This window comes from Ciconia boyciana, chromosome 10, assembly GCF_034638445.1.
Source record: "Ciconia boyciana chromosome 10, ASM3463844v1, whole genome shotgun sequence".
Lineage (NCBI taxonomy): Eukaryota > Metazoa > Chordata > Aves > Ciconiiformes > Ciconiidae > Ciconia > Ciconia boyciana.
In genome coordinates, this window is record NC_132943.1 from 13,107,223 (window position 1) to 13,131,771 (window position 24,549).

The following is a 24,549-nucleotide window of genomic DNA, read 5'->3' on the forward strand; positions in this document are numbered from 1 at the left end:
TTGTTGCAGCAGGGCCCAGCATGATCTCCTGCATAAAGAACATCATATTTCTGAAAAGTAATCTTCACGCTGCATCTCAATTAGTTTGAAAAGCGACATGTTGTTAATGCATTTTTATTTACAGGGCCATCAGCATTGTGGGCTTATGGAAGTAACACAAGTGAGCTTTTCTGATGATCGTGTCTCAAGCCATTCCAACAGTAATGCTCTCTCTTTGGGGCTTTTCCGCTTACTTTATTCCCTCTCTGGTAGAAGCAGCTGATCTGGAAAGCCACATGAATATACTCCTAGTACACATAATCCCTTTAGTTCCCTACATGACTGTAATTGAACACATTGGCAGACTTTGTTTGTATTTAAATATTTTCATAGAAGGGAAAGTCATTCCAAGCTGATCACTTCATGAGGCCAAAAATTTCATTAGGAGCCATTTAAACAATTACCATAAATAAGAAAATCGTTATTTGCTAGTACAGTTGTGCCATAAACACTATAATTTATCTTCAAGGAACTCCTGGTCCCTAAAGAAATTTGTCTTTGTTTATGATAATAGCCACAACAAACTTATGTAAGAAAAAAACCACATACAGCTTTGTAATCCACAGTTAGAATGTTCTATTTGAAATTTAATTCCGAAGGATAGAAAGGTTTCTTAGGACTGAAGGGATTATTAGGTACTGTAATATCTAATAAGATTATAAGATGGAGGTGGTAGCTCACTATAATAGAAACCCGCTAAGACATAGGAATATACTAAGACACAGGACCAGCAGGACTTTCTGGGTTATCAAATCCAGTCCCCAGGTACTGCAGGCAACTGGATCACATAATCCATTTAATACATTTTGTGAGCTTCATGTTATGGTTTTGCCCCTGTAATTTTTAAACCCTCACTATGCAGGTGGATAAAGAACACCTAATTGATAGTCTAAATTATTCATGGCCAATTTATGCCCACTTGCTCATATGCCAAGATTGCCTATCTTTAATATTTCCCCTACCTGATGTCTTTACAAAGAGTAATCAAACCACATCTTGGTCTTCAGCTGCTAGGCTAAACGAGCTGCGTACACACACTCTCCTTTCATGAAAGGTTCTCCAGTCTCCTCCTCATCTTAGCAGCCCTTTTCTGTACCCGTTTCATTAAGAATCCAGCTTTCTTTAACGTGATTGATCAGAATCATGCGTTTTATTCCAACAAAATCTTATTGGGGTCTTAGACAAGGACGTTCATGCTTCCCTTGCTCTTCTGGAAATGTCTCTCCTATTGTATTTTAGCGTTTCAGTTGCCTTTTCCATGCCCACACTGCACTGAGGCAAATGGTCAGAAATCTTTCTGTGTCGTTGCTGGTTTCCTGCAGAATTTTTTCTGCTGCTAGCTCTCTTACTACTTCTGTGGCCTCGCTCTTGAAGGACATTCAGTTCTTGCTGTGGGATATTCTGAACTTTCTCTACACTGGTGACACCTCCTAACTTTGTGACTTTGATACATTTTCATGATCAGACACCCCTGTTTTCCAAATGGGTCATTACTGAAAAGAATAATAATCAGTCTTAAGACTTACTTTTTAGGAGCTCTGAATAATTCCCTTTCAACACAGCTCAACTTCTCTTCTCCTAACACTGTGTATGCCTTGCAGTTCCTCTATAAATCTCAGACTTCTCCAGGTAGGAGATAGAATTTTATACACAGCTCTTCATCAGCTACTTTATTGAAGTCCAGACAGTCAGATTTCCTTTCTTTGTCTAACTAATTAGTTACTGCATCAAAGAAAGCTATTGAATTAGTCTGGTATTATCTGGCCTTAGTAAATGCCAATTCCATTTTATTCTTTTTTCCAGTGACTGTCATGACTTCTATAATTCTTTCCTCCCACATTCTTTCCTACAGCCTGACAGAAAATGTTGATGTACACAAAGCAAAATATGTTGTGCCTTTTGAGTCAAATCCATGTTTTATTTGTCTTTGGCATAGATTAGTTATTTACATCAATATGTATTTTTGACTAGCAGGTAGGGTTGAGCAGCAGTTATAAACATATTGGTTGCCCACTATATTCACTAGCAGACATGTATATGCATCCTTTTTTATTCTAAATATTGCTAGTACCACTTTTTAAAAGGACTGGAATATAAATTCAGTAGGCTGCTCTGACTGAGACATGGCCCCACATGGAGCACAGTCTTTTCCCAAACAGGTTTGTAGTTCAACTCAAACATGATATATGTTGCAGAAAATCAGAGGACAACATGTACAGTGACTTGACTTGTTAAGGTGATCACAGGCATTGGGCACGGAAGACATACAGGTTTTGAAGAAACAGAGGAGTTGGGGAGGATTTGGCTGAGAGGTACTGGATAATTGTTCCAGATAGAGATAAATCACACATGGTATTGTCTTCTTTGTGCTTAATTTTTCATTATGTTGTGGGCAGTACACAAATTGAAAGAAGAGCTGGTAAGAAACTAAATCGAGACTTGAATTTCAAGTCCACTGCTGACCCGCACACTTTGCGTGTCCTTGGGCAAAATGCTTTCTCCTTTTTTTTTCCTCTCACTGCCTAATCTGTAAAACAGAGATAACACTACTTCTTTTTTCCCAACCTGACTATTTACATAATAAAAGCCTTTCCATGCATGACAGTCTCTTATATATTTGTACAGCATCTAGCATAATGAGGACCTGGATCTAGGGACTACAATACAAACAATACACAACAATTAAGGTTATACATCCATCCAAAATATACCTAATGCACCCAATACTGCGGTACCTTGTGAGACAGACATGACTTTATCACATGGTGAACGCTGCTTCTCTGACTTCTGCAGTCCCTCCTTTTGTTCTGCTCTCTCGCCTAAGGCTTTGGCAGAGGTGGGTTTTAGGAAAGTTAGGAGTCCTGTGGCTACCCTTTTGTGGTCTCCTGCAGGTGGAAGGAGTGATGGACCCCGAAGTCCTAAGGGACCTGCAAGGAGCTGGGCAGCATCATGCAGAGGCTCTGCGTTTCTGCAGCAGCTCTCCTGTGGCCCCATTCTCTGCCCGCTGTACCAGGGAAAGCCTGCCTTGAAGGCAGCTTGTTCCTCTTCGAAAGGGCGAAAAAAAAGGCCTCAGCCCGCAGTGTCTTGTCCATATTGTCACTGGGGAGGACTGTGTACTCGCTGCAGGCCAGCCCAAGCACAGAGCTGTCCTCTCCCTCTCAGTAAGCAAATCCTACGCTCTTGGAGAGGTCTCAGTACATTCTGGGGATGCAATAGGAAATGTTGGACCTGATCACCCTGTTCCTTGCTGATGGGGTGGGGTACAGTAATAAGCATCCCCTCACCAGCAGCTTGGAGGCTATAGGATGGGAGCTTCATTATTATGCTGCCAATTTTCCTAGGAAATGTTATCTTGAGAGTTTATGCTCAGCTTGGAAAAAGATGGCTTTCCACGCCAGAATTTTTGGGAATTGGGAAGCTCTGTCCTCATAACCTGTACGGCCAGGAGATAATGCCAAAATATTGCCCTCGTTGGAGATCAAGCTGGGTCTGTGCTGCACGTCAAGAGAAAGTAAAATGGAGCGTGCTTGGCTGGCCTGAGCTGGCGAGTCCAGGCCTTGAGGCTGGGTTGGCTCTGCAGCTACTTGGCATGAAGAGGAGTAAAAGCATGCATAAATTAGGAGCGCTTGAGGCCAATTCCCTTGTTTTGTCCCAGAGTACCCGACTGAGGGCCCTTCATGTCTGCAGCAGTAGGCCAGCCCCTCCCCATAGGCAGGTGACATTTTTTAGTGTTTGCCTTGTGCTGGCAGATACAGTGTTATATTAATTTAATTGTGCAACACTGCCCTGGCAGATACAGTGTTATATTAATTTAATTGTGCAACACTGCCCTGGCTAAAAAACAGCGACAGTTAAAAAAAAACATTTCATCCCCCCCCCCCCCCTTCTCTTCATAAGTTTTTTACAAACAAAAAGAGCAAGATAAGTGATAGTAACTGGATTATTAATAATACATAGTTAGTAACCGATTAATTTGGTTTCATGTACTGTGCAAGGAAGATTGCATTGTGTTGTGGCTATTGTTGTTTTATGGGAACTGAGACTAGATATCAGGTGTCTGTTACAAATGTTAGGCACAAAATGAAACACCCACACATACTGGAAGGACCATCAACACGACAGGAAGAGTTATTCATTTTGCAAGCAGAAAAATGACAAAGCAGAGGAGTGACAAATGCTCTAGATAAATCCAGAGCTCCAATTTAATGCATTAGATAAGGACCTTTTTTTCCCAGTAAAGACTCCCAACTCTTGCAGTTTCTTACTTCTCCATAATTTAGCTGTGCACATATTTGGCATTTGGAGTATGACGGATTTACACATTTGCTACCAAATGAGCTGCAAGAGCTAATCAGCTCACGCAGAATTGCACATATTAATGAAGAAGGCTCTTCTGCATGCCTGCAATGTAGACGCCCACTTAACTGGGGCACCAGAGACTAATCTGAAAAGATTTTGTTCCGTAAAAGCTTTTTTCCTATGATGAATGCTTGCAGGGAATCTTGTGTTGTAGAGAGGGAGGGAGCAGTATCTGCAAAATCTGACTAAATGGCCCTCATTACTGAGTGATGGAAGAGCAATAGGAAAGATAATTTATTAGGGGCTCAAAGCTAATGAGAATAATTAGCACTATGATGCTTTCTAAGCAAACACAGAATAACTGTTCCTTAAGGAGCACCGTCCCCCTGCAAGAGTCGCGAGTGCTCTGGGCAGGAGGACAGAGGACTTCCAGGGGCAGGAATCTTACAGACCAAGGGCCAGGTCCAGCAGCTGGGTGGAAACACCCAGGCATCCTCCTGGCTTTAATTACGGGCCAGTATTGGAGCTGCGATTCCCTACGTTTTGGGCTTAACAGACCATATTTTTTCTCACCTCAAAAACAGCTACACCAGGCTGATGAATACACAGAGTTTACAGTTCAGCTTAACTCCTCGGAAACCACAGTTTGGAAATTGCTGCCTTAGATACCGAGATTTTTTGCAACATTGCATCATACAGTGCCTGCCAAAACCTCGGCAAAAGCCAAGCCAGTCGAGGGTGCTTCGCAGGGAGTATTTCAGTGGTGCTGGTCAGTCAGGCGTGCCAGGAGTCCTGGTTGCCAGCAGATAAAATGGCATTTGGAGTCATTTCCTTTGTAGAACACCCAGGTACCTCCTTCCTTAATCGGTAAATAAAAGCAGGATGCGCAGAGAAAGCATAGCATCTTCTCATGACCAGCCAAAGAAAATAAGGGGAGAAATTTTGGTTTCCAATCAGTTCCAGCACAGAGCAGTTATGTACACAACCGGATTAGCCCAAGGGCTGCACACCCACGGTTCCAGCGGAGCCATGGAACGCTCAGGGATGCTGGGCTGCCAAAGGCAAAGGAAATGCCAGTGTTTGGCCCTGACACTCAGCACCTGCTGATAAAAGCTAATTTCCCCCCCCTCAGTTTTCAGAATTTACTCCTGCAATCTCAGTGTACCATTACAGACCCAATCACACTAAAATAAGCCTATTAAATTAAAATGAGGTGCACGTGGACAACAGTCCCCACTCCCCCGAGTGTCATTTTGAGCAAATGGCTTGTTTCATAGTTTGTAAAATGCAGTTGGCAGGGGTTTAGTATTCTAGGAAATCCATATAGGCAACATTTCTTTCTCATGATATAGCGCAATCAAGAATATGGAGAGTGATTTTGCTTTTTATTTTTTAAAAGGAAAACAGACTAACACCTGTAGGCTAAGTCACCAAGTCTTGACTTTTCTTTTGAAAAGCAGTTAGCCTCTAAAATCAAAATCACCCATGAAGCAATTCCATCTTCTGAAACGAGACTCTGTCTGAAGCATTCCCTTAGAGCTTACTCATGATGGGAGTTGCATCTGCTTTTTTACTCCCAAATAAAATGCTGTAAGAACATAAACCTTACCCCTCTAATCTTTTTTCTCCATTAATATCAATCCATCTTTGTGGATGACTACTGAGAGAATTTTAAGTCAGCAAGATTCGGGGACCTAATTTGGTCTGTGTGGGAGTTTAGAAAAATTCCCAAGGCTGTTTCGCCCAACTGCAACAAGTTAGGAGGGGCTTGGAGGTCAATGGGGCTATCGGATCCAGAATGCAATTTTATGGGGGGGGGGGGGGAGGAGAAAATGGAGATTTGCTAGGTTGCTTTTCTTGATTCAGATTGGAAAGCAAGACTCTTCGTCTCTCCTGTGGGAGTTGCTCTAGTTTGAACAAATAAGGACATAGTTATTGGGTCAGAGATAACTGGGATGGATAAATCCTTTACAACAGAAGCCAAATTATCCTCTTGGGTTGCAGGGGACTGGGATATACCCTTATGCTCATCTTGGGACTCCAACCTGGGTCTCCCATATCCCAGAGTATTCACTCTCTTGGGATCTTGTCCGGGGTCCCTTTTCCCACCTTTTGGTGGATGAAACAAATCCAACATCTCAGGCTCTTTCATTAGACAGGAAAACCATTTCCTATCCAGCTGCTACTAGTCTGCACAAAACGCTTGGTCCTGCTCCCCTTCGTCTCTTGGTCCAACTACACAACAGGACTAACGCAGACCTGTGGGCTATTTATACCTTAAGCCAACGCTGAGGAACAAAGTGATACACAGTCCCTGCTCAGCCTCTCCGCTGTGTACACCTTTTGCCTTTCCTCAACAAGATCTAATCTGCTTAGTGTTAACTGTGTAGCAGATGTCCAAGACCTTTGAATCACACCTTGAAAGGGCTGAAAGACCAAACCCATAATTGCAAGAGCAGAATCTCTGATTCACTGCAACCCATTTGTTATCAGCTATTAAGTTTCCTGCTGATAAATGATTCATGATTTGAAAGCCCAGAGTGCCCACTTTTAACCACGGCAGAAATTCCTATGTGGTTATGAATGCCTGGGCTATGCATCTACTACGACGGGCTGGAAAGTCTGAAAGTGTGAAATGACCAACCGTTTAATTACACAAAATAAGAGCTCTTACATATCAGATACTTTTCATTCACAGTTTGTAGAAAAAAATAAAGTATTTCAATTTCAACTTGAGTGATGCAAATATAAACACCAACTGACTTCACTAGCAAATATAAACACCAACTTTTGCTTTACTGGAGGCAACACAATTACAACAGTGTAACTGAGATCCAGACCTGGTCTACTAATTAAAAAGCCTTGGAAGCAAAGCTCCAAGCTCATGGTACACTCTAGTTCACAGTAACTAAGGCTTCTGTCAGCCATTTGATGTAATCATTTATGGTGTTCAAAACTGTATTTTTCAAAAACCATTCAGACTATAAACCAGATGAGTCATGACCCTGTAACAGAAGGTAAATTATTCTCAAATATTTTATATTTGTGCATTAACACATGATTAGCCAAGAAAAAACGAATGCCCAAGTCCAAGAAGTTAACTGACAAAAGGCTGAAGGGAAAAACGAGAATCCTTAATTTTAATTTTATTATGGTGTAACCAGCTGTAAGGAATTACTGATCTGAAGCACAGTGTGCAATTATCCTATCCTAAACATTTACTAAAGCCTGTAATTCAGAATGATCCTGACTAGTGATGTCACCATTGGCAAGCTATGATTTTTTTCCTTTTTTCTTTTTTTTTTTTTTGAAGTCTACATTTCTCAGCAATTAGCACAAACGTAGGCACAGCCTATGCACAGAAATGCTCAAGCATTTCTGGAGACTGTATTTCTTTAATGCCAGCTGCTTTGACTCTGAGATTTAAAAAATGCAGTTAAGTTCTGGACTGGTCATACTTGATAGTTTGCTGGTAAGCAAAAGAATTCCTGTTGGAAATCAAATGGCATCAATATGTATTATTTCCTAAATGCAGGGCAGAATGGTTGCTACTAATGCGAGGATAGCTTGAAAGAAAGAATTACCATGATCTTATGCAAAAGTACTAAACACAACATGATGTAACTATGCTAACAGAAAAGAAAAAAAACATAGTAAGAGACTTAATAAATTAAGCTACTTTCACACTAGGATATTATGTACTACCAGGCAGCTGATTTTTTGAGTGAAGAGACTCATCAGGTGCCTAATAAGAGAAGATACTTGGCACAGCTCCATCGCCAATCAAACTGATGTCATGGTTAACAAGCTGGCTACCATACAAGGCCAATCAGGCTACCAGTATGCCAGATTACTCACTAATGGCTTCAGCAGCTTAACGAGTGCCAAACATACAGTGCCATTAATTGGGCGAGAGAGAGGAGGAAAAAATATCCAGGAAGAAGGTAAGATGCCATTCACCTCCTGAGCAGCACAGCACCGAGTTGTCCATTAGCACGGCCTTCCCTGAGGATCCAAACTAGCAAAAGAGCCGGGCAGACTGAGGAGCAAGAGGAGGATTTCAGACCCAAGGCACAGTTCTTCACTGTAAAAAGCTGTTTTGTCCGCCCATTGAGGGCCAAGGCAGATGGAGGCCAACCCTCGCACTGCCGAACACCCCGCTGTACTGCCCAGCACACTCGGACACCGGGCTGTCCCCAGCAAAGGGGTGGTGGGCTCCCGTCCTGCGTGCGCTGGCTCTTCCTAAACCACCACCAGCTACGGTCATTCACTCAGTGGGGAAGAAGCTGAACAAGGCTGATTAATGATAAAAATACTTGTCTTTTTTAAAATTTATTTTTAGTTCAAGGTGAATCACAACTTCCTGCCCCTCCCTCTCCCCTCCTGTGAAGACATAAGTACCTCCAGATCAATGTCTTTTTTTTTTTAAGCTTTAAGAGTGTAACACATTTCAACTGCTGCTAATACAGGTTTTACAGTGATGATTTTGCCAGAGAGAGATTGTTTATGCGACTCCTTAAAGAGCAAAAAGGAAAAATCCCACATACAAATGCAGATAAACTTTTGGAATGTAAACACATAATATACATAATTACTGCATTATCAAAAGTATTATGGATTTATCAAAACAGTTGAACATAACACTTTCCAACACATATTTGATATGGCCCAATCATAATTTGAAGGGAGACTGTATACCGTATAAGGGTAACTGTAAACCCCTACAAGATAATCACTCCTGCCATAACTTACAGATGCATTTGACAATATTGATGCCGAAAGAGGAGGGTTTAGTTTAATTTTACCCATGCTCTGCTGATTTTTGATACTTGGCTTAATTCACTCAATACATTCTATAAAGGTATGTAAACAGTCCTGATGTAAGGACCAGAGAGATTTAAATGAAATCAACAGATCTGGACTGGTCAATGTTAATGTCTTCATTAACTCAGATACCTTATTTATCCCTGAGCACCTTAAAATTGTTCCCCCAAATCTCACTGAAGAACATGTAACTTTCACAAGAATGTAAAACTGCATTTGGATAAATCTGTCTTACAAGTCCTATTTTCCTTCACTGTTTTTTTTTTTAAAAAAAAAAAAAAAAGAACACAACCAAAAAACATGTCCCCTCCCCTTTGTTTTTTACATGTACTGCAATACCTTAAAAAAAAATTCACCCTATCAAACAACATCACCTACAGACACACTACAGACTACAAAAATATTGCATAGGAGTGTCAGTGGGCATAGTCTCACAACATGAGAGAAAATGCTAAGTTTTCTTTAAAACATTATGGCAACATTCTAATTTATTTTCCTTTTAAAAATCAAGTGGTTTCACTTTATTTCAAAATTGTACAAAATGGCCATGGCTGTTTATAAAAAAAAAGTCTCTGTCTTGAGAATATGTGAAGTCTCAGGTGCATTAACAAAAGACCTGGAACCATTCACAGTGCAGCGGAAAGCTTCTTTTGAGGCAGAAACTACAATTCATCCTTCTTCTTTCCTACTCTTTCATGGTCTCTTTCTCTCAGGGTTCGCATGAAAGTGGTGAATCCAGACTCCTGGTTTTGAAGAAAGAAAAGTATGGGTCATATTTTTACAAACAAACCAAAACAATGTGTCAAGAACACTTTTAGTTTCTGTATCCCATGGCAGAATATAAACTAAGGAGCGGTTATTGCTTCTGCGTTGCCTCATCGTGCAGTGCTCTGGTCCAGTGCTGCTCCACTGCAATGCAAGGGGAAAATCTTCATGCAGATTCCACATATGAAACTTTGAGGAGATGGGACAGAGAGAAAAAGGCCTTAAAACTCAACAGGACAAGGTAAAATCTGTCCCTAGAGGTGCCACTGATGCCTTTTTGTCAAAAACACTCAAAGACATTTTCAAGCCGCATTTGTATGCTACATGTGTCACTTTGAAAGCAGTTAGTGGGTAATTTGTTGGCTATACACACATTTGCCACTGTTCCTCGTCCCTTAAACAGTTTTGTGCACGATCTTCCTCCTTTTCCACACATTCAGATGATGGGAATTACATTTTTTCAGGTTACTATCAGAATTACTGCCAAACAATTTCAAACCTGGATGCCTAGATGCCGACCTCTGTATTTCAACAACTTATGATTTCTGATTATCTAAGGCTGTTGGATGCCAGCAGTTTCCTTTTCCAAGGAAAGCTCTAAACACAACTCGCAGGCATTTCAAAAGGCTCAGATAGGTGGAGGTGTGAACACCTGTGTTTGAACACACTGTCTACTGGTACACCAACACTATAGTTGTCTGGGCAAGTAACACTGATCCCACCCAACGTGACCATTTTTACTTTTAAGCAATCCTGAAACACACCAGTCAAAACTGGTGATGAGGAGGGAAAATACAAAGAGGTAGAGAACAACAAACAGAAGTCAAAGTTTGCCTTAAAACACTGTTGGGGAACAACAAAAAAATGCAAAACAAAGAAAACAAAATAAAACAGAACTAAACCCCAAAGCTGGGAAGCTTCTGAGAAGGCTGAACAACAAAACACTCTTCTAAAACTATTCACTGTTCTTCCACTGGAAAAAAATGAAGTGACAAGTTTTGGCCATACATCACCTGGAGACATCTGGCAATCAACAGCCCTCATGAAAGGACTCCAATTTTCAAAGCTGTGTGTCTGGAAGTCATTTAAAGTACACTTGGGTCAGTGGGTGTCCTGACTCTTCCTTGCTCAAGTTGCTTGGGGTGAAATGCCCTAAAATCTCTCCTCTGGAACTGCAATTCCCTTGAAGGTGCAGAGGACCCCTTACGGGCTACCTCTGGGCGTCATGCTTTTCCCCATTGCCAGTGCTCCAGCGTGGGGTAGCAAGGAGCTGAGAGCTCCTGCTCTGCTGGCCATGGCTCCTGCTGTAGCATGTCATGTTGCTCCCACAGCAGCTGACATCGCCTCTCTTCTTCCCTGCCCACGTGAAATGATGATACACCAGCTAGACCACACTGAACTAAAAGCTCATGGACATCTACTGATTTAGTGTCAGAATCAGGGAACAGAAAACAGGTCCCCTGGCTCCCACTGCTCTCTCCTGAGACTTCTTTTGCAAAGTAGTAGGTGCTTGGCCAAGGTGGTTCAAAAGGTGTTGTCATGCTGAAGAGAAGTCCTTTAAAAGCGCAATCCCTTGTTACTGAAACAGATTTGTGAACAGACCTGGAAACTCCATGGAAGGCACTGTGCTAAGCACTACCTCCAGCGTAACCATGATAGGAGATAACAAAACCTAATTTTATGCTGCACAAGCAGAAGACCATAGGTCCCAGGAGAGGTGGAGGGGGAACACAGTTGCCAGCAGCAGAGAGATTGTCAAGTTCCTGTTGGGTAATTTAATTCTACCCAAGAAAGGGTTGGCTGCACGAAAGGGATTAGTCAGTCCACTTTCCAGCACAGGGATAATCATCTCCCAACTGCTGTGGCCTCAGAGCACTCCTATCTTGCTAAATTCTTTTTATCAGCCACCACAGATCCTTCCTTTCATATATCAATTCTATAAGTATGGGTTAGAAATACAAAAATTGCGTCTGAAATTTTACTTAATCGTTGGCTACTGCATCCATCTTTACTTTTAAGAAAAGATCCACAATCGGAACTAAACACAGCATCCGTAACAATGCCTGGATCAGCACCATAAAATGGTAATTACTGAGGTCCTAATGCTGGAGAAAACTGGGAGGCGAAGCTCCATGAAGACTTCCTTAAGATTCTGACTGACAAAGAACCTCAGAATTTGGCTTTTTTCTTCATGCTTCTCTATAATTTGGTGAGCTGTAATAGCAGCAATAACTTTCAGGCAAGGCTTTTTTATGAAAATCACTGGATGGCTTGAAGACCCCAAGTTTTTCTTGCAGACCCTAGCTTCTCCAGGCAATCAATCACTGCTGAGGAGTAACCTCCCTCTAGGAGGTTATGACAAAGAATGAGCACAAATAATTGGATTGCTCCCTTATTTTCAGCCACTTTACAACCACGGAAGACATTATGCCGTTTCTGCCTCTTGTATTCATAGCATATAATTAGCTGGCCACAGCAGGACAAAAGAATGAAACTTCAGCCCATGGGCTAGATGGCACAATTTGTCTTTCCATCCTGAGCTCCAGGACTGAATCTGATTCAGGGTGAATGAGATATTTATTTTCTCCCAGTCTCCAAAGGACAGCTTTGTCCCTGCTCTAAAACCAATGGTCTGTCACCAGTTAGGAGCCTGGTGGTCCCCTAACACGTCTGTAGTATATGCATGATCCAGATCCAGAACTGACAGGAGTAAGTTCTGTATTTTCTGGCATTTCTGCACCTAGCAGCAGCCCATGCAATAAAGCCTTCACTTTTGCTTGGTCCAAATTCACTTGCAGACTTCAGCTTAAAGAATAAAATATACAACAAAGCATTACCAAATCTACTCCCTTTTCCTCTTCTCACGTTCCTGAAATAGACCAAGTATGCTCCTAATGCAGAGATATACAGGGGTGTGGTAAACAATGATTCATCCATGTAAGACAGTAAGAGAAGCAGTTAAACATCCTTCCAGCAGGGTAAAAATTTACTCCGCAGTTTTCATTTGCAAGGCAGTACAGGCAGCAGAGACCTTCCTCCCTGTATCAGGTGATGACTCTTGCTTTCACTTACCCCTCTTTCTCCAGTATATTTTTCCACAAATTTCCCGTAGTTGTAATAGTTGAAGGTGGGGTAGCCATCAACCCCCTCCTGCTTACACAGGTCGTGATTCTGTCCTTTGGCACAGTCCACTGCAGCGTAGGCAATCTGAAATGCAAGAGAGCAGCATGAAGCAGGAGAAGACAAAGCAAGACTCTACTTCATGGTTATGCTGCTGCAGCTTAGACTTAACACTAGGAGAGACCCAAGTCTTCTGCCAAAAACGCAACGGCTTTTGTAATGGCTCAGCTGTGGAGGAAGATCAGAGGGTGGTCATCAGGTCAAGCCACACGAATGGAAGAGCAGAAGCCTGCTCCCTCCCAATGAAATGCTGCACTGCTCGCACAGCACCTGGCCTACGCAGCTGCAAGGCGTGTTCAACTCACAGAGCAGAAAATCATCTTCCTACCTCCCCCTTGAGCGCTGCATTAGACTCCAAACGGGAAATCCAGAGGCTGTGTTAGTAAAACCAAATCCAAGCATGGCGGTCACAGCTCTGTCACGCTGCAATATTTTTCCTGCACTTTAGTTTCAAGTGATGAACAGTGACAGGGTGACTTTGATAATGGTAACGACCCACCTAACCCAACCTCCTTCCTGTGGCACGGCTCATGCTCGGAAAAGTTACCTCTTCTGTTCTTGGGCAAACATGGCTGGTCACTTACGCAGGCTATTAATAGATTAATGATTTCTACCCCAAATAGCTTTTGTAAACTCCATTCAGTTCTCCCAAGGTCAAACGGGGATGGGTGAGAGGCCAGAGCACTGTCTACCAAGTAATGCACATAGAGAAGAAAGTTGCTGGCTTGCACTCTCAGTCTGCATTTATGTTTCCTTTCCTGTCTTTTTTCAGTCTGTTCTTTAAGGTAGGGACTGTATGTTATGTGCAGCCATTAGCAAAGTGGGCTTTAATTCCTTTTGAAACCTCTAGATGCTACTGTCACACAAACAAACCCTGAGCAGGAAACAGCCTGCCGTGCTCTCGGCCTGCTGGCAGCAGAGCAACGCCCTCCGTCCCTGCCTGCTTCAGCACAGGCAGAGCAAGGAAGCACAGCCTCGCAGCCCTAGAGCACCAGCTCAGGCTAACCCTAGTTTAGAGCATTTGACATTTGAAACCTGAATCTGTGAAGTATTGAGGAGGGGCTGCACTTCACATTTCTGATGTTGAAGCAAAATGCAATTCATAGGCTTCTACTTAAAGCAGCCGAGCCCTCTGCTGTGATTTCACACTGACTGTTCCTGCGAGTGGCAGTTCTGGCTCTGAACGTACCCTGCCGCTTACGCAGGCTTGCCTTCACAGCCCCCTTACATGCTCTGCTGAAGAGCAAGCAGGTTTAAGTACAAGCCATGTAAAAAACCAAACAAATTAGAGGAACGATTTTTGCAATTGTGGGTTACAATCTATCAAGTGCTAATTTCATAGCAGACACATCTTAACTTGAAATTTCCGTTCCAGAAGCCTCCTTCAAACAATCTGATCCAAATACCTTTTGCTTGCATGACTTTAGGGTTGCAGTTGAACTGTTCTTCCATAATTAAAAGATCACTTAATATTCCACAATGCCCTCCAGTTTCATGGTGACACTGTCAAAACGAGAAAACCTGATCTCATTATCCTAGCAGTAATTAAACAGATTGGCAAAGCGAACTTCAGTTAATTTGCTTGTTTTGTTTTGGCTTTGAAAGCCTGACAAGACAATACTCAGTAAGATCTCACTTGGGTCTATCTTCAGATGGAAAGCACTATATAAAGTGAGCAGTGTTCTTACCTTAAATATTTGGTTTCTGTTTTCCCATTTTAAACATTAATAAGGCTATTACAGAAACAGGACTCTTGAGAGCTGTTAAAAACACGTATGATCACACTTTTTTTTTCTTTTTGTAAACAGAAAGACTCCTACTCATTCAGGGCCAGTTAAAATGAAAGGTTAGGAATAATACACTGCAAAAGAGTTTCATCTAAGTATTTATGCCTTCCTGACCTTAGCAGCCAGCCAAAATTTAGAGCCCTGTTGGCTACTCCTGTGTAAAGGAAAGCTTACAATGGAGACAAACATTTATTTCATGTCACAGTATTAATGTAGAAAGAATTCTGGAAGTCCTGGTTCCCTGAAAGCAGGAGGAATAAATAAAACCATTTTTTTCTCACTGCTCTAAATATCGCACAGGGAGAGATTACAGCCAGAAAAAGGGGAAGGTATATGTGCACTCATCCAGATCTTAGTAGCTGGTCTGAGGCATGAAACTGTTGTGACTGACAACCCATCTGTTCTTAGATAGTGTCTTGGAGATTAAGAAAATTAGTTTTTAGTACACTGGAAGGAAGAGAAGCCCTCTTTATCTGTACCTCTCTAGAAACATCTCGACTGGCTTTGGTTGGAGCAAAGAGCCCAATTTCATTTACAAAAGGCTTTTGTGAGAATAGCTCCCAGTGAGGAGAGGGTGCAGTGGAGGAACGCAATGCTGTAAGCCACTGTTAACCTTGTTCAGCATATCTTTACTTGTTGCCTCAAAACAGATGACTGATGGACTGTAAGGAGGTGGCTTCTGAAAGAAACGCTTAGTAGTCTGCTGGAGATACAGCTCTCCTCTATAGCACGTGGAAATCTAAGCTGGTCCATCTGTGCATTTGTTGTGCACTGAAATAATGTACAAAGATCCCAGTCTAAGTCTGGCCGCAACATTCAGATTAGCCTAATGCTATGCCTAACCTAACCATCTAATGGCGAAAGACACGTACATCTGGAGTGGCGTTTGGAGGACACGTCCATGGTCTGTCATTCTCTGAAATGCTCCTGATGCAAGCTCCCACACAGCCCCATGGACTCACCGCTGCTCCTGCAAACGTCATTTTAGCCCAGCTCTTCAGAACACACGTTCCCGTTAGGTTATTTTTACAGCCAGTGGGAGAAGAGAAATGGCAATTTTCAAAAGCCTTGTAACTCATACAGACCTGAGCAAAATTTCATAGAGAGACATCGAATTCCCAAGACTGTATCTGAGGCTGCATTTCAAATGCCTGCTGCCAATGGTAGCTGAGTAAGAGTATTTAGGAGAGCTTGAGTGATTACTTTAGAGTGGAAATGTTAAGGCAGCCTAAATATAGAGGTTGCTACCATCTCCATGCACTCATTACCATAGCATCACAGTCCTAATTGTCTTGCCTGTCTCACAGCGGAAGATCAAATATAGTGCACTGCAAGAAGAGAAAAGTAATGCTGAAAAACACTTGTAGCAAAATGCACTTCTGGACTGAGGACCAATTCCAATCTCAGTTCTATCAACTTCAGACAGCTGAACTCTGAGACATACCAGAATTTCAGCAAACAGCACCAATGCCCTTTGCTTCATTCTGTTTGTGTTTTCATGGACCATGAATATTAAACGCAATTTCTGGTAGAGGAGTCTCCTACAGCAGTTTTCAGTTAGGGCGAATTACTTCATGACTATACTGAAAGGCTGCACATGAAAAGATGCAGCCCACAAAAAGAAAGGCTTTGCTTGAGTCCTGGCTCAAGTGAGCAGTGATACATTGCAGGGAGGTTTTCTTCTCATTCTCAGTCTTCTTAGCAATGATCAGTTTTTCTGCGTTGCTAAAGAAGGAAACTGAGTCAGGAAAAATAACAACCCAAAAAACCTCTACCGAAATGTGGTTAAAGAATTCTGGAGAATATTACTCTCAGAAACGATCTTCATATTTGACTACCAGCAACAAGTTACATGGAAGTTCACTGGAAGGCATAGGTTAGCAAGACCTATATGCTTTGCCTTGTAAAAAAACACTAACTTTATTCAACCAGAAATTTCAGACAGTTTAAGCGTAAGACATCCGTGATATGTATCCAGGAGCTAAGACACTTAGCATCACCTCTCATTAATTCCCTCTCATCAAGAGGGAAAAAAACCTCTCAAAATCTGTGAGAGCAAGAAACTCTCCTAACGCTGGTGTAAGATGTGTGTGTAAATATATACACGTCCATTATGGAAAAACCCAGCGTAGCAGCTTTCAGAAGACAAGATTGATTTTATGGAGATTTTGATTGTTAGGGCTAAAATTTAATTTCTTGAGCTTTCCTAACTTTCCTCTAACCAGAGGGAAAAATCAACTGAAAAAACATTTCAGGAAAAAAAAACCCTAAGTGCTATATCTGCAACACGCACAAAACTCTACAGGGTTATGGATTCTCCATAACCCAAAGCTGCACTGCCTTAGATATTGACAATACATCATTATATACAAGTTCTCTCTCCAGAGGCAATGCTGTTCAGGTTTATCACCATCCTGTTCAGTAGCTGTAGCAGGAATAGAACAATTATCAAATGAAAAGATAGTCAATCAGAGACTGTGGACCCTAGAGGAAGTTCCTTGGAGTACATCCAGCTTTCTTAATGTTATTGGTAGTTCCTCACAACTGGTATGCAGCTTATAATAATTAATAATACCAGGTTAGTATGCATAATAACAATGCATAATAATTATGCATAATAAAAAATTAAAAAATAATACCAGATTAGTATGCATTTCTCCTTTATTCCATAGTCAGTATAGTTTAACATGACTCTAGCAACATCTGGGACTGGAAAATATCTTTATCTGAAAAGGGAAGTCCCACAGCAACGTTTCATGGTTTTACCAAAGAAGTGGGAGCTTAACTAGAGAGCTGCAAACTTACCTCCTCACAGCATTAGAATGTGAGCAATGTATGACCAGCTCTGAAGAGCTCTTAAAAAAAGAAATAGAGCATGGCATATTGTTCAGATGAAGTGGTCTGATCATGAACGCCGAGCTATTGCAAAAATCAGAACTTTTCATTTAGGTGCTTAAATAGAAGTGGAGCTATGCTGAAAATGTGACCATTGATCTCCGTGTGCCTCAACTGTAACAGAAGGATGATCTCATTTTTTTTTACTGCGCAAGTGTTAGAAGGAAAAAGGAGTACTTGCAACATCATCTAATCATACATCAGGAATCACAGTTCCCTTCCAACAGAATTACGAAACAACTTTTTGCTTTAGAGGGATCTTGCAGGTAAGGAACACTATTACATCCAGTGGTTCAAATGGATGTGTAGAAAATTGAAAGTGGGATCCCTTGACCTCCCAGGTAACTCCTCCTTTCTATTCTTAAACCGCTTTCATTTTAACAGTTTGTCTCCCAGTCACCCTATGACGATATAGTAAAAATACCCCCTGCAATCCTAGTTGCTCTCCTGTTAAAATATGTACTGCCACACACTGGTTTATTGATTCAAGGAAATAAATCTCTGCTGGAGCTAATATTGACTTTTGTTATGAAAATGGAAGTGAATAACTGAATATTGATTTGAGAGAGGAATGATATACAATAAGCTTAAAAAAAATTAAAATAAAAGTAAAATTGCAGCATGGAAAATAATGCTTCCAAGCAACATTTTAAAAGTATAGTCAATTCCAGATGACAATTACCTGATTATTAGAAAAAGAAGTCTGTTGTTGCCAAATGTCTTAAAAGCACCTACGAATAAGACAGATGCGCATTCTTGTCTATGATTACTCCATAGGTTTCTATTTATATTACCTGTTCTGGATCCTAATGGCAGTTATGAGCTGGCCTGCTAAAGCTTGTTGCAATTCAGCTACAGTTCTCAATGTGAAAGGCCTTGCAAATGGAAGATTTCGTTATTAGCTGCCCTCATGTGCCATAGCAGCATTACCATAGCTGCAATTCATCAGCTGTTCTCAAAGTGGGCCTATTTGCAAAGGGAAGATCCATTAGTAAGCATCATGATGTACAGTGCTAACATCACCATATTTAAATGAGTCTAATTAAAAAGAAATTCAACACATGCTTTTTAAGCAAATAGGGATCAAATTCTTGGCCAAACTAAAATATTAACTCATTTGGGTAACTCTGTACAGTGATTTGGTGGGTATAATGATTTTAAACCATGGTTCAAACCATGGTTCACAATACACATTGGGGACTCACCAGTTTCACTGCTGCCTTGCAGCCCCCCGCTAGCACCCCAACTCACCCTATTAGCTGCATGCTTTCCAGCAATCTCTGCCACAGCTGTTTCTGTACAAACTCACTAGAACCCAGTTGCAGTGCTCTTATTTAGGTCAGTGCATTTGTACAGGAACAGTCTTCTGTGAAAATGGAGAAGATTCGTCAAACAGCAGCCCCTTTGGGGGAGTTCCAGAGATTTGTTACTGAGACGCCTTGAGGAGTCAAAAGCTTTCCATCAGCAAATCCAAGCTGGAGCATCACAAATCAGTTCCTTCAAGCTGAACTTTAGGACCAGCCAAAAGGCAGAATGCAGATTTTTTTAAGATTTAGCTGGTGCCCTTTCAAGAGTCTCTGGAGCAGATAGTGAACATGCCTTCCTGCTCTTCAATCTGTTCAGCAAAGTGACAATCCTCACATTTGCATTTTCTGACGTACACTGGTCATGGCCAAAACTCGAGCTGTGGAGTGCAGGCTAAAGGCTTTCCCCTGGCAGCTGTATGCAAAGACCACAGTGCCCCAAGGCAAGAATGCTCCAGATGGCTTTTTTTTCCTTTTTCTTTTTAAATAACTGAAAGCAATATGCTAACTGCTTCACTGGACTAGCCTCTCCACTGATCTGGTCTTACTGGCACTGAATTTCTCCAGGTACCTGGAAAGACGCGGAGGCTCTGGTTTATGGGTTACACCCAGAGCCGTGTTTTGCAATAGCCACACGACTGCCCTAGGCAAGCGAGCAGGCTCGGGATTTCTGCTAAAACCACCAGCAGTGATGTGGCCAACAAGAAGTGACATTTTGGGGCCAACGTTCCGAGCATTGCGTTTTTAAACTCCAACTCCAGCAGTGCAGATGATTAAAAAGTACACAGCATTACACACAGCCCTGGGGGAGGGGGGGCTTCTGTGCCAAAACCACCCCCTTACAGTGAATCTGCAGAGCCAAAGACACATATTTAACAGCTTCAAGCTCTGCTCATCTTCAAAATTCCAATGTAAAGACTCAAAGTCTCCCAAAGGATACCTTTTAAGATACCATTTATAACCAATTCAAGGCTGGAATGTTTTTGATTGTTCTTTGGCTTCTGCAGAATTAAATGTTTAATTAAAGGACCACCCCTATTGAAAAGAAGATACAGTTTAAATGCTACCATACTCCGTTAAAGTGAAAAAACCTTTCTCCAGAGGGGAAAAAAAAGACACTACTACAGACTAAAAATGAAAATTAGTAATCTTTCCCTGTTTTTGAAAGAAGAAATACTTCTTCCCTCTTAAGCAGTAATTTTACAGAAGTTTGAAACCCTATAGAACTACAAATTAGCCAAAGTTTGAAGGCTCAGCCCAGTTTGAAACATGGGAATATGCCCTGTGCTGCTTGTGGGAACAGCCATGTGCCCTTCTGAAGTCTTAAACAGGTTTATTTTCTTTTCCACAAGGGCACAAACTGGCAGCAAGAAGCACCTTGGCAGGTTGTGGCTGTACACAATTAAATAGGGCTCCCCAGATAATCCATGCCTGGCACTTTCGTAAGTCACTGGGGTGGAATAACATCGTTTTCCCTAATTGCACACACCTCTTTGAAACTGTACCAGCCTTAATATTCCCTACTGGCTCTCCTGTTCCAACTCATTACATTTTATACCTCCCCACTTCAGCCTTAAACTGAAGTCAAGAGTTGCAACCATCAATCACTGCTCTGCTCTTGGAGTCCCTTTCATAACCTGCAGTCTGAACTGAAAGCTTCACAAGCCTGCATTTACCACCACCACCATGTCCAATAAACTGCGCCATGATTCAGATTGCTTGTTAATACATCCTGGGGCTCTAATAAGCAAGTTTCACATTGTTTGGTACATTTGCTTCATCTCCTCTGAAATTTTAATGAGTTTAGGAAAGAGAGACTTCACTGGGAACTACCAGAAAAGTGGGAAAACAAGGATACTTTCTCAGAGATCTTGGAAACAAACAAGTAACCAAAAGGCATCTGAGAACACAAATTTACAGCAGTAAGAGAACTGAAAGCTGCATGCCTCTAAATCTTCTGTGTGCCAGAGGGCGTAAGTGATGGACTTCTAATTTTATGCAGTCGGTGATACAAGAATGATTTGTTTCTTATCAATCTGATGCATCTTTTGTGAGTTACAGAAAATATGAGAGGAAAAAGAAAAAAAAACCACAACAGAAATTCTTCTGTTATGGTAGCAGGCAGATTAATAGGGCTATAACTGGTACAAAATTACCTCTTCATTTAGAATAGAATATAGAATAGAATAGACTATTTCACTTGGAAGGGACCTACAACAATCACCTAGTCCCACTGCCTGACCAATTCAGGGCTGACCAGAAGTTAAAGCATGTTGTTAAGGGCACTGTCCAAATGCCTCTTAAGCACTGACAGGCTTGGGGCATCGACCACCTCTCTAGGAAGCCTGTTCCAGGGTCTGACCACCCTCTCGGTAAATAAATGCTTCCTAATGTCCAGTCTAAACCTCCTCTGGCGCAGCTTGAACCATTCCCATGCGTCCTGTCACTGGATACCAGGGAGAAGAGATCAGCACCTCCCTCTCCACCTCCCCTCCTCAAGAAGCTGTGGAGAGCAATTTCCCTATTAAATTGCCAAATCTTTTCCATGCCGCACCTAAACACAAAGCAATCGTGAAGTTGGAACAAATTCAGAGATCAGAAATACAGTTCACTGAAAGATTAAGTGGTTTTCTAGCTAGTTATCTGGTTAAATCCAGTGGCTCAAGTGCTGTTTTTTTTTTTTAATCCCAGGTATGCACACACTGAGTTAAAATGGTTCAGCTGATACAAGGAAATTAACTGGTGTGCTTCAGCCATCAGATATATTTTCAAGGCAGAAGCACGAGTGTCCTAGAAGGGCCCGACATCCTGGACTCAAGCCAGCTAATGTACAGGAATATATTACATTTATGCTATACAAGCAAAGATTAGTTATATGATTGAGGTCTTCAGGACTGTCACACAACTTGTGGTTTTCTCCACATGCACCCCAACAGCTGACAAAAGTTGAAGGGGAATGGAGATGATGTAAATTATCTTTTATTAATCTTTCAATGAAAAAGAATGTGTTTCACTTCCTAGAAAAGAACTCTTACACAAAGAATTAAACAGAAAAGACAACAAATTAAGGAAAACAGAATAGGTTAAAAGTGTAACTCAGTTCGACCAAAAAAGATATAACCCCTAAGATGCAGATACATTTCTATTAGTGTAACAGCAATTTTATCTACAAGCCTACCACCTTTTCAATAAGCAAAGCCTATAAAGTACAAATGGTGGAAAACATTCTTAAATATCTCAGAAATAATTAACAGCAAGTTACCTTTCGATCTTCTTTAAAGAGTTCAGCAGCGGTTGTAAAATGCGGAATGGCATTTTTACAGTGGGGACACCCTGTTTGACACAGGAAGAAAAAAACAGCATCAACATTAGTTGTAAATAAGATACTGGGATAGACTCAAGACACAAGGTGAGTTAGTGGAAAATTTGTATTAAAAATAATTCTAGACAAGAGTTCTCCAGTTCTGGGAAGAGCAGGACAAGGCATCTGTAGACCATGCGTCAGCTACATGAACTTAAGCATGTGTTTAAAATCCCTCTGACTTCAAGCAGTTTAAGCATATACTTACAGTTACACAACATCCCATATCGGGACCACAGTGCAGGGGGCTTTTCTCTATCGCCAGTCACTTAAGAGCATTTTGAGATCGCTAGCCACAAACAGACAAACGCTTTCCCTGCTGCTGTACCTCCTCGTGGGTATTACCGTGTAGGTTATTACTGCTGTTGCCACAGATAACCAGCTACATTTGGACACGAGAATAAAGACAGCACAGCTGTGAACAGGAGGAGGTTGGAAGTTGGAAAGGAAGTTGCTGGGAGCGTTTAGAAGTGTTTGGGAGTTGCCTGTGCTAGAGCCAAGCAATTAGGAACACAAGGGAGGGGAAGCGAAGCAAGTCCAACAGGCTACACATCCTTCACTTACGGAGAGCAGAGGTCCAGTCCCAGGTTAGGATGATTGCTGCTGGCCTTCTTGGAAACCTTCCTCCTGTTCGCCACAAACGGGCAACCCCAGAAAAGTTTTACAGACACAGCACAAAAGAACCCCACAGCTTTGTGTGGGAGATGGACTGATACTTGTTTGTACCACCGCTGCATTGAACAAAAGGCCAGTTCATCCTTTGCTTAAACATATACTAAATTTACTCAAACATTTCAGAAGAAGGCACAGAAAGGGAACAAGAACTGCTCTCTTGATTCAAGATTCAGATGCAAGTGCTCTTAATTCAGAAGCAATGTTTATTGTCTACGATTAACCTAAACTACTCTCAAAATATCAATACTAAGCCAGGTTTTGAAAAGGAAAGTACCTGCATATGTGTAACAAATTACTTTTTTCAAACACAGCATAAAGAGATTGTTCCCAAGCAAAGACTCGGGCCACTATTTTTTGCTTAGATGCAGGGAAAAAAGGAATGGACACACTTCTGTCAAGCCTGTATAATGCTAGGAAAGGCAAAAGAATTCATCCTGCTATTATTTCTGGATAGGAACAGAACAGAGCACAGAAGAATTGCTCACAAGCTCCAATTACAGCTTATGCTACTGTTGTTTACCTGCATTTTGCAATGATGAACAAGTGGCTGTGTTACTTTTAAGTCAGTACTGAACAAATGCCCTCTTAGGAGGCTTGCAGCCACCCTCTCATAAACTGCACTCACTCTTTTAGCTGACAAGAAAAACAGTATCTGTGCATAAACAGTGCACACCCCTTTCCACAAAGGAAAGGCTGCACACCCCTTTCCCCCACATCAAAATGCAATTTCATTGCTTACACGCACTGCTTTGAATTTTAGAGTATTTTTTTCTTCAGAATAGGATTTTGAAAGCACTGCAATGACACACATGTATAAACACACTGAGAGTCTATGCAGTAACTAAGAATACCGGAAAGTCAAGGGGACATTTCCTGGGAAACTGAGGCACTTCTGCAAATCCATCTTAATGGCTTCAAACTCTTTACGCAGCATAATGGCAGTCTATCCTGATGGCAGCTGTGTTTCAGTGGGAGATACTACAGGTCCTCTACAGCTTGCAAACTATTAACTTTGTTGAGTTGTTCGGCATTTGCCTGGGAGGAAATGGTCAAGAAAGAAAAGGAGGAGGAGGAAATGAACAAGAAGGAGGAGGAGGTGGAGGATCCTAGGGTTCCAGGCTGCTCCCATGTCCATCAGCCCACTTTGGTGACCCCCGTTCTCTCTCACCGCTTGCATGTCCTATCTGCCTGATACTGAAAAGCTTTTAGGTCAAGCCTGCTTCTTGACACATCTTGGATAATTTCCTGTACTGTGGGGTGACTGCCTCAGTTGACTTGTTAACACTGCTCTACACAAATAAATCAGAACTGGTGACAACATCTAAAAAGAATTCCAGAGAAAAAAAAAAACGAGAAAAATCAGGCACCACTAAAACGAGAACACTTGTTCTAGTCTACATGCTTACATGCTGTAGTTTAC

The 24,549-nt window shown here is 41.7% G+C and overlaps 1 protein-coding gene across 1 annotated transcript in view; it reads right to left on the reverse strand.

Moving 5' to 3' along the window:
* Positions 1-7,005: 7,005 nt before the first annotated feature.
* Positions 7,006-24,549, reverse strand: part of PDIA5 (protein disulfide isomerase family A member 5) — a 105,347-nt gene continuing 87,803 nt past the window's right edge. The window contains exons 15-17 of the mRNA XM_072874393.1: positions 22,356-22,426; positions 13,000-13,134; positions 7,006-9,905 (exon numbers count right to left, since the gene is read on the reverse strand). Of these exons, the coding sequence (XP_072730494.1) occupies positions 9,825-9,905; positions 13,000-13,134; positions 22,356-22,426 (287 nt within the window). The 3' untranslated portion in view covers positions 7,006-9,824. The remainder of the gene's footprint in view (positions 9,906-12,999; positions 13,135-22,355; positions 22,427-24,549) is intronic.